Source organism: Calidris pugnax, unplaced genomic scaffold (assembly GCF_001431845.1).
Source record: "Calidris pugnax isolate Ruff unplaced genomic scaffold, ASM143184v1 scaffold178, whole genome shotgun sequence".
NCBI classification, from domain to species: Eukaryota; Metazoa; Chordata; class Aves; order Charadriiformes; family Scolopacidae; genus Calidris; species Calidris pugnax.
The window spans coordinates 288,866-306,895 of record NW_015090986.1 but is presented as its reverse complement, the minus strand read 5'-3'; the positions used below and the strand labels follow the sequence as shown (position 1 = coordinate 306,895).

Below are 18,030 nucleotides of genomic sequence, written 5' to 3'. Positions count from 1 at the left end.
CCCCCGTGCTCCTCTTTCTCTTCCTTTCCTCCCCCCCACACACCCACCACCACCATTTTTTTTTTTTCTTCTTTGCTCTCCCTTTTTCTTTTTTTTTTTTTTTTTCCCGTTAATAATCCCACTCCCCGCCTTGCAGGGAGGTTTGCTCCGAGAACAAAATCGCCACCACCCGGTACCCCTGCCTGAAGCCCACGGGCGAGCTCACCACCTGCTTCAGGTGAGCGCCGCGGGGTGGGGACACGGAGCCGCCGGGGGGACACGCGTGGCCACCGTTCGGGGTTTGATCCCCTGGGTGGGTTAGAGGGGTATTGGTGGTGGGGGGGAAACACACGTGTTGGTGTCAGGCGCGGGGACAGCAGCTGTAGCATCTGTTTGCCTCCCCTCTGCTCTCCGCTAGCCCACCACGGCGTTTCTGCCGTAACTTGGTCATGTCCCTCTCGCGTTTTGGCATCTCCCGTGGCAAGTCCTGCTGCTGCCCAAGCGAAAGGCTTTAGTAGCCCGCTGCAAAGGCATCGATGGAGAGGGTGCGTGGTATCTTGGTCATCAGTCATTGATGTGGTGAGAGAGGTGTCCTCTGACCTGGATGTCTCGGAGGGCACCGGGGCTGCGGCTGCATCAGTTGAGGGATGATCAGTGAGATCTACTGGATTCATGCCGTCCGAAAGGCATTTACATTTAGGTAGATGAATCATACCCTCAGAATGACTAACTTCTTCAGCAACCAGCTCTGGGGGGGGACTTCGGCAGAGGCCTCTCAAATTAAGTAAGATGAATCCAACCCTGAGTTTTCAATTTTCGGCTGTGTGTTTGAGAAACATCATCTGTTTTTCAGAAGAATTTTAAAGCTGTTTTAATGATGACAAATGCCCGGAACAGTTGACAATAGATGTGCTTTTGGAGAAATACAGGCAAAGTGCGAGTGCACACGTGTCCCTTTACTGATTAGTCCCATCCTCACAGATGAGACGTTTCATCTATGAAAGCTGCTTCTTGTGAGAGGTTACTCCGTGGAGACGGCTGCACTCTGCCTGTGCGCGTATGCCTGCGTGTGGCAGGGAGCCACTGACATATACCAAAAATAAGATAAGGCACACTGATACTTGTGGAAAGTGTTACAGAGGTTTTCCAGTGTGTTTTCTGTTTGGCACAAGCACTGGAGAGCTGCAGAGGCACAGTGCAGCCCTGCTGTGCCTTGCTCACGTACTTGGGGCTGGCTCATGCCCTTCGGCAGCCACAGCCACCTGGGAAGGTGTCACACCATTGCCTAGTTCTCAGCAGTGTTAGCATCCTTACAGCCCCTGGGAAGGGCTCTGCGAGGACTGGAGACCACACTTCCCTGTTTCCCTTACCTTCTCTCTCCTCTCCCTGTGAAGGTGAGGCAGAGCCTGCTTACAAGCAGCTCTGTAGCAGGCAGCAGCACCCAGCACTTTGTGGAGAGAGGCAGTGTGTAGCTTTTGCAGGGAAGGAGAGTACTTGGTTGAACGTGCACCGTATCTCTTGTTTGGGACCAGAGCAGTGGGGAGGGCAAGGTTGTGCTGAGGGGTGAGTTACTGAGGGTAGAGGCTGCATAAACCAGCCACGTACATGACTGTCCTGCTGGTAACTCCCAAAATCTGCCTGAGCGAAGTGGGTCTGCTTGGTGTGAAGTGGACAAAGACTTCACAGGTTCCACTGGCTGCTGTGGGCTGCTGCGCAAAGAAAGCAGGACTCTGTCCAGCTGCTAACTCCCACTTGTACTTTCTTCATCCTTGCTAATGTATTTCTGACCTTTGGGCTCTGGCTGTGCTGAGCCCTCCCTCCCTCCCTCCCTCCCTCAACAGCTCTCCCCCTGCTCGATCCCAAGCTGTATTCACCATCCCAAACCAGCACAGACCATGAACGAACATTTCCAAATCACTGCGTGGTACTCTAGGTTGTTTGGGTTCATGTTTTCAAATATTTTCTGTATCTGTTACCCCTAGAACTGCATTGTTTACAAAAAAAAAAAAAAAGAAAAAAATCAATTTCCGCATACTCATGTGTTTTCAAGGTCTAACCTTTAGGGTCGGGTGAAGAGGGTTCCATCCCCCACCCTGCGAGCTTTCTTCTGTGTTGTCCATACGCACAAAAGCAGGGCAGAATCTGTGAAACGGAGGCATGTATCTCAGCAGATGTGCTGCTGGTCCTGCACCTCTGAGGTACACCACGCTCTGACACGGACCAGCAGCATCACCCACCCGTGATGGTGAACCTTAGGGGAAGAGCAGCATCCCCATTGCCCCTGGTAGCAAGGTGTGCTGCCAGCAGGCACACGGAATTAACCTCAGCTGAATGTGTTGTAATTTAGATCCATTAATACTTGGAGATGACAAGAAACTTCCTACTGTTGACTAAGCCTATGATGCCTCAAGGTGGGTTTTGTTTCGTAAGGCATGCGAGCACTTTAGGATTCAGCTTTCACATCGGGAATGACAGCAAACACTTTAAAAAAGTCAGCTGGACAGAAACTGCTGTGGCTTTAGGGAACTTTCACTGCAGGCTTCTGAGAAACTTCTTCTAACATTTGTTTTAGAAAATTTCAATTTTTATCTTCCTAGACAGTTTTTCCACAGTACCTCATAATGACAATAGTTATGAATAATACAGTTATTTATATACAGTATTAGACGTAGTTTAAAAGGATAGTTAATGTCAGCTGCTATTTATTATTAGCATACACACCTAATTTCTTTTCTAGGTCAAAATACCTTTTATGTAGAAATTAAACAAACTGACACAAAATTTATCTCATGTCATAACATGTCAAGGATAAAGCAACATGCACCACTGCTAATGATCTGCTGTGCAATTAGTTAAATAAAAGAAGAAGTAAATTTGAAGTCAAATGTCGAAATTCCTGAGCAAAATAAGTTTTCCAAAGCATAAATTCTTGACTGAAAGCTATTTCATCCTTTTATTCCTCTTGCTGGAATTTTTCACGAAAATCAGCATGTTTGCAGAGCACTTCAATAAAAATAGCATCTTTTCATCATGAAAAAATATTTCATGAAAATTTTTTTCACCAGATTTGTTCATGAATAAAGATGAGCCAAATGGAGGGCCAAGCCAGAAGTGGGGCCAAGCTCTGAAAATATATTGGCATTTTTCCCTGTGGTCATAGCAACCTTGTACATAATTAGATGTATTTTTCCTTTTTGACTGTGTGCAGTCTGGCCCTTGGCTTAGTTTTATTTGTATTTTTCTAGATGTTCTCTGTATTTATTTTCATAAGAGTGCAGAGGAACAGATGCAAAAAGCAGTGGGATCTTGTACAACATCTTTTCAGTGCAAATCTCATGTAAACTCATTTATGTAACTGCACAAAGTACCTGGCAGTAATGTCCCCATCATCCAGGTACAGAGAATAAGTTCTGCAGATCTGGTGATAACGTGGTAGTCCAGTAAGACTTTGAACTGCTACTGTATGCAGCAGAGAATAAGTTCTGCAGATCTGGTGATAATGTGGTAGTCCAGTAAGACTTTGAATTGCTACTGTATGCAAACTTCATCAAATTTGAGCAACGTGAGAATATGAGGCCTCAATCACATGTTGCTATCTTCTCCAACTATTCGAATGTGTTGTTAACCTGGTTCACCCTCCGAAAGACTTTTAGACAATTTGTTGCTGTGTTGAATTGCATGAATGTTGCTGCAGCTTTCTTCAGTGCTTCCACGTGCTGTCTACTTGGCTGGGACAACCCAGTTTGCACATCTTAGCAGCAGCCCTCTTCGTTACTGTCCTTCATTCACTTTCACGTTAAGTGGCTCTACCCTACATTGTTTCTGTGGTCTGGAAGGAAAAGCAGTGTCTGGAGTAGGTATCCCCTTGCTTTACCCTGATCATGAAGCTGTGTTCCCATAAAGGCATGGTAGTGGTCATGTCCTTGCCTAGGTCAAGAGACTCAGCATCTAATCTGGTTGCTAATGGGGGTTGCTCGCTTTTCAAAAAAACCTGCAAAACTTGATTACTTAATTAACTGTTGTATATTTAAGAGAGCTAAACATTAAATTCAGTTACAATTCAGAGATTCTAGTGAAAATTATTCAGAAAGACAATATGCAGACTTAACAGAAAGATTTGCTAGTGGAAAACTGTTTGCCTATCACCAGTTGTAGGAAGATTCAAGCATGAAGCAGATGGGAAAATGAGCATGTTTGTATCCTCTGACTGTGCAAATCTCTTTGTCTACTAGACACTTAAATACTGTTGTAAATTGACTTGAAAGAAATAGTTTTGCTCCTTTTCAGAAATTTTTGATTAAAATAAAGGGCTAAATTAAGGAAACCAGCATGCATGAATTGGGCAGATGAAAATTTGAATCTGGATCTGCATAGGTTGGAAGGACGCTTTAACCACTGTCTTCATGGGCAAATGGAAGGGTTTTTTTCCTTTCACTCAGCTGAAACTATCAGTCTGAATCCTTCTCAATTTGCAAATAAATTTGTCTAAATTAGTCGATGAAACTGCTTTTTTAAACAAACAGACTATTGATCTGGCGAGAGAAATTATCCATCTTTCTCTGACATCATGGTGAGCACTCTCTATTTCCTACGCTTTTTGCTGAAAATGAAGTGTATGTTCTCAATTTGCAAATAAATTTGTCTAAATTGGTCGATGAAACTGCTTTTTTAAACAGACTATTGATCTGGCGAGAAAAAATTATCCATCTTTCTCTGACATCATGATGAGCACTCTATTTCCTACACTTTTTGCTGAAAATGAAGTGTACAAGTTTCTCAAGGAACATATTATACCCTAATTCTGCATGTGTAGTGATGGAGGATGTGGGACCAGCAGGGAGTAGGAGGTTTAGAGTCAGAGTGCTTGGCAGAGCAGTCCTAGCTAATGATGGTAAAATCTCTGTAAATATGAGGCAAATCTTTACCTGTTATATCTGCAAATAAGCCCCATGTTGTGGGGCTTAAATCTTCGCTTAGAACTTAATCAGTAACTATTTTGTAGTATTTAGCAAGTAAAAGGTCTTTTAAATAGGATGAAACAGGTTTTAGTGAAGGTTGTTACCTTCTTCATCTGCTAATTAGCAGTTACTACAATATTTTGCAAAGGCTGTCCCCACATTCCAAATTTTAAATTTTGCTGTGAAAGATTGCTCTACACTTCATAACAAAAAGACAACTCAAAGAGAATGCATCTGTACTTACACCCTACTTAATTCTGATGCTAACCAGAGATCACATGCCTCAAAAAGCATTTCTTTTTACTCTCTTGAATGCTGATATTGCTGGTGGAGCCTACTATTTTTATAGACTGTATCATTTTGCACATTCTCAAAAGATAAAAGTAATTGCAAGTAAGTTGGATTGTAGCTGTTTCACAAAGAGCAGCACTTTCACTAATATGCCCTTGGGGACCATATGCAATTCCTGGTTCCCAGATACTCAGCGAGCATGTTGCAGGGCTTTCTGGCAGCAAAAAAAAATTGTTGTGTACAATTTTGAAGCTTTCAGCTGGAGTAAGCAAGGATGACGTTTTGCCATCTTATCTTCTGACTTTTTAGAGATATTTTTTTTTATTGTCGCTGTTGTGTTTCTTCTCTGAAGTTTTGCTGACCATTTCAGTTTTGATCAAATTGAAGGATGCCCAATTGATATAATATAACAGTAAAACCAATAAATTTATCTGATGAGAGCAAAGTACTGCTTTATCTCCAGTTATCTTGCAGGGAAATGCACTCCATGATGGTATTTTGGTGAAAATTTAAGAGAGGATGTGATTTCGGATTTTGGTTTGGTTTTAGAAAACTGAACATACACAAAAGCTGTAATTCCATGTCTCCCAGAAGAGTTTCTTTACATTTCAATAAGCTAACAATTCTACTTTTGCACATGGTTCAGTGGTGAAGAACCTTGAGCTGCCAACTCTGTGCATCGCTCAGGGCAGCTCCATCATCTGAAACACGCATGTGTAGACTGTGGGCTCTACTGAGAAGAGCTGCAACAAAGCTACTCGGTGTCAGAACTTATCAAATTATTCATCCTGTGAAGAAACCTGTGAATACGCATAGAGTATTGGGCCTTTTGAACTCCATATCAAAACCTCAGCATAAAATCGGTGTGTCTCTGTGTGGTGTGGCACATCCGTGGAAGGAGTGCTGCTCCCCGAGTCTCACTTGTATTAATTCTACTAATTCCTTCACTGGCATGGTGAAGGTATGAAGAGGTGCAACATGCAGAAGTGTTCCCCTAGTTAAAATTTTTTTGCTGTTTGTTTTATATATACACATTTTAAAAAGTCTCCCTGGAAGTTGTCATCACAGGTGGATTTTGTACACATGAATAACAGTACACAACATTTTCACAAAACAGTGTATGCTACAATGGTGCTAAGACATTTTTCACAGAATTCCTAGAATTTTTTTTCTCCCTATTGGTTTGAAAGTAGCACTTTTAAGCATCATGATTCTGATTGCACTCAGTCCTTAGTTTGATTTGATTCCTGTGCTGCAATTGCCAAGGGAACAGATTGCTCGCAGTTACTGAGACAAATTGTGAATATCTGCCAGTCAAGAGTAACACCAATGTCACACACGTGTCTGTGGGTTTCCATGCCCCATTTGGGTGGCCATGACTTTCTGGGCCACTTTGCTGTCTCAAGTGCTAAGGATGTTAATTATGACTGAATTTTGGTGGCGTTAGGGACACTTGAGGTCTCAGCAGACGTGGATGCTACTGGTTGGAGCAAAGCCTCCTGCAGCAAAACACAGTGCTGTTGTGGGTTTGCTGTGCAGTGTCTCCTCCGTACAGCCAGCTCACTCCAAAATGAAGCAATATAATTAATGATCTTTCAGAACGTTGCATAATTACTCTGAGTGGTGCACTGAAGTAGGATGTGCTACAATTAAAGGATGAGGTCTGGCAAATGGTTGTTCGTGTAGTCCAGAAGTTTTTGATGTTGACATCAAAGCAGCTTGGAGAATTTTAAAACTAGCAAGTCAAGAGCTTTATGATAAGTGCCCTCCTTAGTGGTTTGATCGATAATGAAATCCAGGTGCGTTGCATTATGGTTTTCATCTACAGAATATAGGGTTAAATATGACCTGACTTTCCTGGGCATGTCGTCTAGCTCAGAGACTCCAGACAAACAAAATAGTAGCCTCAGGATCTCCTGTGGCTGATTTGAAATATGTAATAAAAATAGGCCGCCAAAGGGAATATGACTTTTGTAATTATCCTAAGTATTGTATATGCTCCCTGAGGTCAGGCTACAAACAAAAACACACATGCACGCACCCCATGGAGGATGCCTGTTCTCCCAGCTAGACTTAGAGCTAAGTTACAGGAGCTGATGCATCTTCCCTTGATAGTCTTGTCCCTTCTTTCCTTCCTCGGTTTGGAAGATCACTCTACCTCTCTGTAAAGTGCAGATCCACATGGGGGCAGGAGGAACACCTTGCAGGCAAATATTTAAATTCAGTTCAGATTGCCTTCACTCATTGTCATAGCACAGAATTATTGGGAAGCAGCTGAACATGAAATACTTCAACTACTCCTGGAAAAACAGATCAGGCAGGCTAGACATCCCAGATAAGATGGGATTGACAATATTTTGCTGTGGAAGCCACTGCCCAGTACAAAAAGCATGTGGGTGACAGGCTTTCTGAGACTTCTGCTGCACTTGCCTGTTCTTCTATTATCACATCTTTGGAAGAGCACTTACTGTGTGTGGGCAACAAGGTCACACAAGGCAGGTGTGCGCAAGGTACCTGGTGTGACCCAGACCACTGATTTACAGATGTGCAGAGACACTGGACCTGGGACATACCACATTTCAGGTTTTTCACACTCTTGTGCAATGCTGGTCATTTGGGGCATGTGTAATTTTGGGTTTCATTTAGATTGTGCTGAATTCTCACACCCTTGAGTTTAGTCTTTTGTTTTTGTCTCCACCGCAGTGCCCTGAGTCCTGAGATGACTTTTCTCTCAATGTGTGAGTTGTTGCTGAGTGTTCAATATCAGTGCCACTTCAGCTGGATCCTGAGTGTTCAATATCAGTGCCACTTCAGCTGGAGCTGTTGGAGATGGCAGAGGGCTGGCTTTGTGCTAAGTCGGTGACAGGGGGAAGATCTGCTCTGGAGACTCTGGCTTGTGTTGCTTATGTCTCCTGCAGACCCATATGAGTCACTCCAGGGTTCTTCTCTTCAAAATTCCTGCTTACTAAGAGTCTGAGACTTGTGCCTACCATCCACATTAGCTGAGCTGACTTTGATTTACAGTAAGAAGAACTTTCCCCAAATTCTGCTCAGAATTTTTTTCCCCTCTGTTGTCCATTTTCTGTTTGCTCGGTTTCGGTTTTCAAATTAATGGTGGCTTCTTCTGTAAACTAACAGTAGCAAATGCCACTCTACTGCTCTACTTGGCCGTTTCTTCTGTGTTGTTCCAATTGTAAGCAGAAACAATGGAGAGAAGAATCCATACAGTGCTGACTTGGGTTCTTCTTGGCTTAGGAAAATAAAGCAATTTGTTTGCATCTCCTTGAGGGTAGCTCTTTTTAACAGTCAAAGAGAAAAACAATTTCAGTTGCAGACAGTAATCTCAGATCTTAGTTGTGTTTGGAAAATCCTTCTTGCTTAAAAAGTGTTTTCCATCATGTTGTGTTGATTTCATTGTTGATCCTGGTTCAAAAAATGAAGTATGAGACTGTGAAGCATTTAGTGTACATCCAGCTATTAAAAAAACACGTACTTCTTGGTTTTTTGTTAGACTTAATTTCTAGCCACATCCATTTTGATTGGTGATCTGTGACAGAATTTAAATAAGGTGTAATACACAGTGTTTGTATTCACTGTATTAATATTAGCAGCCATTCAGTAGTAAATGCGCATCAAACAGAATTTCTATCCTTCCTTTTCAAATGGGCTGGGAGCTGAAGTGGTGCATACATGATGTTTAAAGTGCGAAAGAGAGGCAAAATCAAAGCTATAATCTGAGTTTTTAAATGGATTGTTCTTGGAGAATGAATAGACTTATTATAAGGCGATAGAGTCTGGAGAAATATAGGAGAATATTCATCAGGGCTAGCAAGTGTATGACAAACAATAGTCTTTCTATCGAGAAATTAGTGGTGCATACCTCCCAGTGTAAAACAGCAGTGTTCATGTCAGCTTCATAGTCTCATTGCCCTCCCTGAAGGGAGAAGGTTGAGTAACTAATTCTCTGTAACAAGATGCCAAAGTCCAAAAAGTTAGGTGGTACTGTCTGCTAAATGGATGAAGAAATACATGAAGTAGTATTGGAATATTTTATGAATCATGGGTAAATGCTGACAATTTAGAAAATTGTGAAAAAACACCAAAAAAAGTATGCTAAGAATTCCTTTTATAAGAGAGAGCAAATAACTTTATTGGCTGTGTTATTTCATCGTAAATAACTTCCTGCTTAGAGCTCCGATGTCTCAGTGGAATGTTAATATCTCTATGATCACATTCAACACATTTAATATATGTTGTAAATCTGACATCTTGCCTATTCAACAAGATGTTATTATCATACTCAATTTTCATTATAGAGTTTATTATCATAGCTGTACCAAAAAAGCAGTGTCGTTTCCTAAACATTGCTCTCTGGAATTCTGTCAAAACCCCTTGGTTTAGAGATTATTGCCTTTGAGAGTTGAAATGATTTATAATTCAAACAAAAATAGCCAAAGGGAAAATTATTTTAATCTGTATAATAGCATCTGTGGGAAGAATAAAAACGGGTGAAAATAGGGTTGAGGGTCTTTGGTAGATCTTAGTGGTTGAGAACCAGAGAGCGAGAGAGATACTTGAGGGACCAGGGGTCACTAGAGCTACTGTTTGGAAAATGCTTGATCCTCCTGGGGATATGTGCTTTTAACGACAGCTTCCTAAGGCAGGAGCGAGGAGCAGTGGCAGATAGGCAGGCTGGGCTGATTTCTGCCCGCTTCTTGGAAATCAGTAGCATGATGAACCCAAGCGTGGTCGGGCTGTTGGTCTGCACCATGGCCCAGACAGTCTATGGGCAAGCGTTGCCTCACACTGTGACTCTTGTGGTGCCTCTTGATATATCACATAACATGTTGCTTATATGGAAAATAGAGTATATTTGCTTAAACAGATGTAGAAAGGTTGTTTTGATGTATATTTGGATTTAAAAAGCTTATTAGGTTGTTTTGGTTTGTTTTGTGTATGTCTACTCCAATGGACTTTCTGCATATCCAGAAAGCTGTTGGTGAAACTGCTTTAAATTTCAAAATTGAGAGATGAGGAGCCTCTAGAAAATGGGTCGTTCCTGTCTTTTTTCTTTTCTTTTCTTTTCTTTTCTTTTCTTTTCTTTTCTTTTCTTTTCTTTTCTTTTCTTTTCTTTTCTTTTCTTTTCTTTTCTTTTCTTTTTTTTAATTCTCATTTCAAGATTTTCTGATTTCAAAATGAAGAAACACAAAATGGAATGTGATTAAAAATGGAGAATGTGGGATATATTTTTATTCTTCCTTGCCCTGCTTGATTTTTGGCTTGTCTAATAGCAAAACAGAAGACACTAAAAATTTTGCTTCTGGGAGTGTTTCCCTGCCTACTCTCACCCTTCGGTTCCCCATATTTCTTTCTTCCAGACAAAAAAAAAAAGTAAAATATGGATGAGGGAGGGAAAGAGGGAACAACCTGACACTTCCCAGCTTTCAGAACTTTCTGTTAAGAGTCTGCTTTAGGTGGAGCAGGCTCCACCTGCTCTCCCTGTAATGGCCAGTGGGGAGAAAGGTAAAGAGTTAACCTTCAGATAAAATGAAGGTCCTATTTCCTCTTAGTTTTAAAACTCCTTAAAGAGAAGTGAAAATTTCATTTTGATACAAACTCAATGATGAGATTTACCCACAAAAGTTTTTATAAAGACAGACCTGTGGTCCAGGCATCTACTCCGGGTTCAAAGTAGATTCAGAGTGCATTCAAACTTTCTCCTTGTATCTGATCTTATATTACATCCTTTTCTGCAGTGTGTGGCTCAAGAAGACTACTTAGTATACATGAATGTGTGTGCAGGACTGGTCCTTTCTTGATTGTTCTTAGAAGCTCATCTGTGTTAGAGGATGGCTCTTTTGGTCCCCTCCACGGGCACTAAAGGTGCTGTATGAAAAGATTTGCAGAGGGTTGTATTTCTATAGCTCTACTGACTTCCCTGGACCTATACCAAAGTGCATCAGCTTGGGAATTCTTCATAATTCTTATTAGCATTCCATGAAAAAAAAAGAACGCAAAAAGTTCTTAAAGCAGATTGAAGGCATCTTACCAACGAAGTGAGGTCTCTGCTTGACTTTCCAAGCAAGATTGGCCGGATTCTTGTTTGTGCTGTTCGTTGTCCTCACACTGACCCATACTTGAGTTGCAGTTTTATTGAACGTGCCTGGAAGGGTCCTTGATGGTGCCCCTCCAGATGTACATCAGTGGGTGCACAGTGGTGCTGGGGGGCAATGTTTTTTAACCTTAGGATGGACTTGCCAGTAGTTGACTCATAGTTCTGGATCCTGGGTTAAATTTCTGTGCTTCTCAAGGAGTAGCATGCCAAATTCTGCCTTAGTTACCCACTAAGGTTTACTACAGGATGTCAGTATTGTCTACTTCTCCAGCCTTAAATGGAGGAAAAAGCCCAATTTATGCTTCACATTAAAAAGAGCTTGATAGCTTATGCTGAAGATGTAGTGTTCCTGTTATGGCAGAGAAGGTCGCTGTAAATCGAATCTTCAAATAACTTGCTGGGCTTTGTTTACTTATGGTGATTTGCTGTCATTCCAGTTCAACAAAATGCTACTGTTTGAGATAAGAGGAAAAAATGCTCCTTTTTTTAAAGTATATTTTTTCATATCCACTGAGAGATAAATTAGATTTTTGTGATGTTTTCTTATGTTGCAAAAATATCCAGAGTATTTCCACAGTGGGAGTAAGCTAACGGTACATCACTGGACCATCTCCAGTGAAAATAGCTGTGGTGGAGTGAAAAGAGCAGCAGAAAACAAGTAGTCGGGAGCAAGAATGGCTAACATGTACACATGTATTTATTTACACATTCTCGTTAGCAATATGGACTGCTGGATATTTTTAAGTACCAGGAAAAAGAGACTTCAAACGTTTTCATTGACCTTACAGCCATTACAGTTATAAGTCGTTCCAATGAAAAGAAAATTGTTCCAAGAAATTTTCCTTAAGGACTTGACAAAGATTTAATGCAGGACAAATATATCTTCAGGATGGAAACAGAGAGGAAACTTTCTGTGTTCAGATTCCTCTTAATTGTATGTTAGGACTGAAGACCCTGGCTGTATTCCATAATGTCCAATTTGGTGTTTTAATCTGTAGGGCTTCTTTTTTTGAAAGAAAGAAACAAACAAATATAGCAATCCTTTTATTAAATACCATCTTGACCGTGCTTCTTGGAAATATAACGGCTCAGAGGATGAAAAATTAGAGCGAGTTGTTTATTATTGAAATGCAGTCTCAGTTGCAAGATTAACTGTTTCGAAATTTTAAATATCCTGCCTGCTACAATGGGATGCATGTGGAAAAAAGCTGCAAAGCAGCATCAAAGAACTGGAAAAGTCTCTGTCATGTTTTGTTCTGGAGGCACGTAGTTGGCATCTGTGGGAAATGCTTGAGTATATGAGTTTCAGAAGTGGTCTTTCCACCCCTGAGTTCCCCTATTAACTTAATGGGGATGCTGTGGGGAAGACCTGTACCACGAATCCTTACGTCATCCCAAGCTGCCTGGTGGCAATGGCAGGGAGAAGCAATGGAAGCAGAGAAGCCTCCAGTATTTGGGTCTGGAAGTCAACTGTCAAATGGGTGTTCTGCAGCTGGGTATCAATAACTGAATTGAAAACTACTTTACTCCTTTTCCTGGGTTTGGGATTTTTTTTTGTTTGTTTTTTGGCTTGGTTTGGTTTTTTTGTAGGAAAACTATAGCTCCTCAGCCCATTTATATAGCATGAAAAAAGTCTTTCATGAGGAAGGCTTCTTTGGAGGAACAGGTTCTTGATAAATACAGAAGCAGATGCTAGTTTCTGTTAGAAATAGTTTGCATTTTAAAAATGGCTAGACCACAGATTTCAAATAATTTCAACTTTTTCCTTGTTAGTCGAGACAAAATGTAGTTGTTTGTCCTTGAAGATACTTTTCCATCTTTTACCTCATAGCAGGAAGGCATTCCCCATTCAGAAGGCTCCCTGAAACTTCTCATGATATCTTTATGAAGTGTAACTGTTAGTCTCTTGGAGAGAATAATTTTTTTTTGGCACCTCTTCTTACTGAAGCATGAATTTTACAAGTATATGCAAGATGTTTTTATTTGGTAGCAGCTGTAAAAATAACAAGAGACACAGAGCACGGCAGCTTATTTGCCTGCTTTACTTAGACTAAAAGCACTATCTTTAAAAAACTTTGAGAGGCACAAACACTTACTGCTTTTTGTTTGCATTGTTTACACTAAACATTTATTACTTCTCCTTACAAATTCCTTTTTTTAAATTTCCTTCCAAAAAAGTAAATTTTCCACAATGTACTTCTCTGCTAAATGTCCCAAGGTACTTCATAGGTTACAGTAGGTCAGTCATTCCCTTCATAAAGTCAATGTTTAGATGGTGGTTTAGCCGTAGAGCCCTTAATTTTTCCTTTACAACATATAGCTGAAAATCATAACAAAAGGGAATTATTTATAAACTCAGAATCTCAACTGCTGAAGTTAGGAAGGTCCTGGCAATGTCTTAGCTATCTGTAATGGCAGAGCACGAATTCTCTTGGAAGAAATTCAGGTTGAGATATGACAGCATATACACATAAAAATGCGACATAAATTACTGCTCATCCAAGTCAGCAAGAATACCTCATGTTTGTTTTCTAGTGCCTGTGAACAAAAAAGTTAGCTTGACACAAAACCTGCTTTGCAACAAAGGTGCAAATTGGATGCAGCTCCGTTGGCTTTAATTGAGCTTCTGTAGATTTATGCTGCTTTAAGTAATGGTGAAGATGATATTAGGCCCTGGAATTTAGCTTTTGTGAAATGTCTTCTAGTTCCCTTCAGGATGAAGTAATTTGATTGTATTTTTCAGGGAATCAGCTAATTCAGCAGTTGTTACATATGAACAATTAAGTTCTGGTTTTTAGCACTTTTCTGTATCACATAGATTTTTAAAGTTATTTTTGACCATGGGTAATAAAGGATTTTAAAAAAGAAGCAAAACCCCAAACCCCAATAAAACCAAACAACTATCAAAGCCCAGCCTGTTTCTTGCATGATTTCTTTGGATAGTCAGCAGTTCTGGGCTGCTTATAAATAAATAAACTAAGTATGTGCAATTTTAAACAATTTTTTAAATGTTGGAAATCTTCAATAGACTGGTGTATCTTCACTAGAAACTATAACCAGGCCTTTGCATTTATAGTCCTGTCTTGATTAGCCTTGTCAAGATTAGCATATGTTTATTCTCAGATCTGTGGTGCCCTAAGGGACAGCTTGTCAAACCATTTGAATGCTTCACTCTATTGATTTTGGTAGGAGTCAGATTCCTACATATCATCTGAGGGCCTGTGCTCAAGTACAGAGTATGGGGAATAAAAGATTAATAAATATTGGTTAATTTCTTTATGTGGCAGCACTTTATAATTTACTGACATGAAAAAAAAAAAAAAACCAAAACCCAACAACCCAGATTACAAATCTCATTTTAGAATATGATCAAGCCTGTGTTCAATGTCTTTGAAAAGGTGACTAGGATGACGGTCTCTATTCTGGGAAAGTAGATCACTCTTCCAGTTCTTCTCTGAATTGTCCTGCGTTTATTGACATCCCTGAACTGCGAAGAGCAGGAAAGATGCTGATTTTTAAGGTTATGTGTGCTGCTTCCAAATGCCAAGGCAGAACATACCCCCTCTTTTCCCTTGTTAATTATCCAAGAGTTTCAGCAATGGTTTTGATTACAGGGCTGCATTTTTTCGTTCCTAGTTGTGTGACTTTAACTCGTGCAGTTCTGTACTGATAGCTGCAAAGCCACCTCAAAGTTTTCTTTTTTACTTGCTTGCAACTGTTATAACTTTGTTAAACAGTGCTGCAGAGAGATGGAAAACACTTCAGCCTTATCAGGAGTCTGGGGAGAATGTGCAAGTCTGCCAAAGCAGGAATTGGATATGCCCAGAAGGGAAAAGCTCACGGCAGCACCATGTCACGGCAGGATTACACTGTCCTCGTACCGTGCTGCAGGACATGGTACTGCAGGGCGACTCTGAGAGGAAATTAAAGATGTGGATCTGATCACAAATGTAAATGTGCACAGATTTTGAACAGAAAATCAATCCTGGATCGTTTTCATTCTGGGGCACGGGAGTTGGAAATGCAGAGATGCAGGATAAACATCCCTGAAACCCCCAATCTACCACAGTGGAGAAAGGGAAAAAGCACATTAACTTGAATGAATAAGGGAAAAACGGTATCTCTGAAAACTCCAGCCTTCTTGCTAGAATTCAGAGAAAAACTGAGGCACAGTTTCCTCTGGGGTATCCAGAACTGTGAGGGCGTGCTCTGAAATGCCCCTTGTTCAGTCTCCTGAGAAGAGCCAAAGCACATGCATCTCAGGAGAGAAAACTGCATTTTCTGTCTGCCTTAGAGATGTCACTCCGGTCAGGCTTTCTCCAGTGTTTTCCTAGAGGAATATATGCAATCGCTGGAATGTTTGTGCTTTTCTAACACTCTTGCTTGGTGGATCATCGCCTCTGGTACTTAGATCTTTGGGAAGGAGAGAAAATAAATAATGGTGAAAACTTGGCAGGAATTGATCCCCAACAGGGATTACCTAAACCCTTTGCTGTTCCTTGTATCATTTAAAGAATCGGCTTGTTGTAGGTAAAATAACTTCATCTGGCCCAGTGGGAGTACTGAGGCAGTTGTCTTTATCAGGAGATGATGCTGGAAGTGAGAGTCTCATCAGCTGGCCGAGGCACAGGAGAAAAGGTCTGGTTATGGCAACAACAGAAACTGGAAATGAGAAAGGCACGTGTGGTGCCACAGTGTACGCAGTGACGCAATTTCGGTAGTGGTAAGAAAATTTTAATACTACTGTGCAAACCCTTAGCGAGACCTCAGCTGGAAGAGCCTCTGCAATTCTGGATGTTAACTTGCAAGGATGAGTCGTCACACCTGGGACAAGGCTTTCAGGAACAGGGACAGCCCCTGTGATGGTTTAGAGATGTAATGAAGCAACATCCCTCTGGGAAAGGTGCAAGCCAGATCTAGTTTAAAATTTGCATAGCTTTACGATGTTGGTCTTGTTAGATGTAGTCCATATTGAGGTGGAAGTAGGGCTTCTAGATTCAGAACTGGTTTGCACTGTGAAGTCTGGACACAGTGATGGGGCCCTTGCAGACATCTGTACTCTAACTTGGAGAAGTTGTCTCCTGCTGCATAGCTCAGATGCTTTCACTAGATTGCAAAACTGCGTGCGGAGTCATTTTCTTCCTTATGTATGTCATGTAACCAACTGTATAGTTGGCCAAATTGAGCCAGTGTATTCCCAGCTGCCTCACGTCAAATAAACCAGCAGCCCTCAGGCTGTGTTCACGCTTACTCCAGGCTGGAGGTGTTTGGGGTCAGCACAGCGGGCTGTTAGGGACACCAGCTCTACCTCTCACGCTTGCACTAGTGCCAGTGGTTTTACCACTGACTTCTGCAGGCTGGAAATCCTCTGTCTCACAAATCGTGGCCTGGTGCCTTAGAATCGGGTGCTCCTTCCTCTCCGGCATTTTGCCTGGGGTTTTAGCTTTGTTATTGAAAGTGTTGAACGTGGGAAATCTTATCTTTTGTCTGAATGACTTCCATAGCTGTGCTCAACATCCTGTGATGGTGCTGTCTCTTTATGGACGTCTCCCTTGTCATTGTTAACATGGAACAAATATCCCTGGAAATAAACAAAACAAGGAAATATAGAAAATATTTGCTGTAAAACAGAATGGTGTTTAAACTGAAGGTCTTCCCAAGAAGCTTACTAATACACACTTAGAGCAGAGCATGCTTTGTCTAGCCCTGCATGTTGACTTTTCTTTCTGAATCCTAGTGGGATAATGTGGGGTTTTTTTAAATGTCAGAGTCTCTTTCATGGACCTAAATCATGGTAAGTCTTTTGTACACCAGGATTTAAAATCTGTAAGGGAGTTAGAGCCTTAATGGCATGTATGTATATGAATTCATGAAAAATAAGATGTTTAATTAGTTAACAGTACTTTATTGTAGTTGTTCTGGGGGACAGAGAGAAATGTTTGAGTATGCTTTTCTCAGTACCTGATCCGCAGATCTAAGCATCAATCATATAGCATCTCCAAGGATACAGTTTTGGGAAATAGCCCATAGTGTAGTTCAAAGAACAGAACTTTTTTTGCTCTTCATGAAGTTGTTCCAAGTGGCACTTTGGGGATTAGATGTCTCAAGACACGTGTAAAAAGAGAACTTTTTGTATGAGTGCTGCCTGCTCAAATCCAGTCCAACGGCTGCTGGCACACAGTCTGGGATATTCCAGCTTTGTTTTCTTTCCTTAGGAGAGTGAAGAGTTGGGCTGTCTTGTGTAGGTGACTTTCACAGATGCTTGTTCCCAAACAGTAACAGAGCAAAGACGTGACCTGGAGGTTGACTCTCCAGTGACCCTTAAAGTTGGAATAACTGAGAAAGCAGCGGTTGCACCAATAAAAGCTTCAAATGAGCTGAGGGCTGAGACAAGGGAGGTTGTTGCTTATAAGAACTGAACCGATGCCAGCAGAAAGCTGATACAGGAGCGACATGAGCGATATTATCTCCCCAACAGACGTGACTGTGTTCCAGAGGCTGCAAGGTCAGACCCGGGGTTTGCTTAAGGGCACGTGAAGACAAAATACATCCTTTCTATACTACTGTAAACAGGGACCCGAACCAGGATAATTAGCATTATTAGAATGAGCTCTCTGCTTTGTGGAACTTCTCTGTGTATTTCTCAGCCAAGAAGAACAGAAGAGTCTTTGAAAAAGTAATTTGCAG

At 41.2% G+C, this 18,030-nt stretch overlaps 1 protein-coding gene across 1 annotated transcript in view; it reads left to right on the top strand.

Moving 5' to 3' along the window:
• Window positions 1-18,030, top strand: part of LOC106894883 (collagen and calcium-binding EGF domain-containing protein 1-like) — a 182,315-nt gene that overhangs the window by 83,517 nt on the left and 80,768 nt on the right. Inside the window, exon 5 of the mRNA XM_014953874.1 lies at window positions 137-217. Within this exon, the coding sequence (XP_014809360.1) occupies window positions 137-217 (81 nt within the window). The remainder of the gene's footprint in view (window positions 1-136; window positions 218-18,030) is intronic.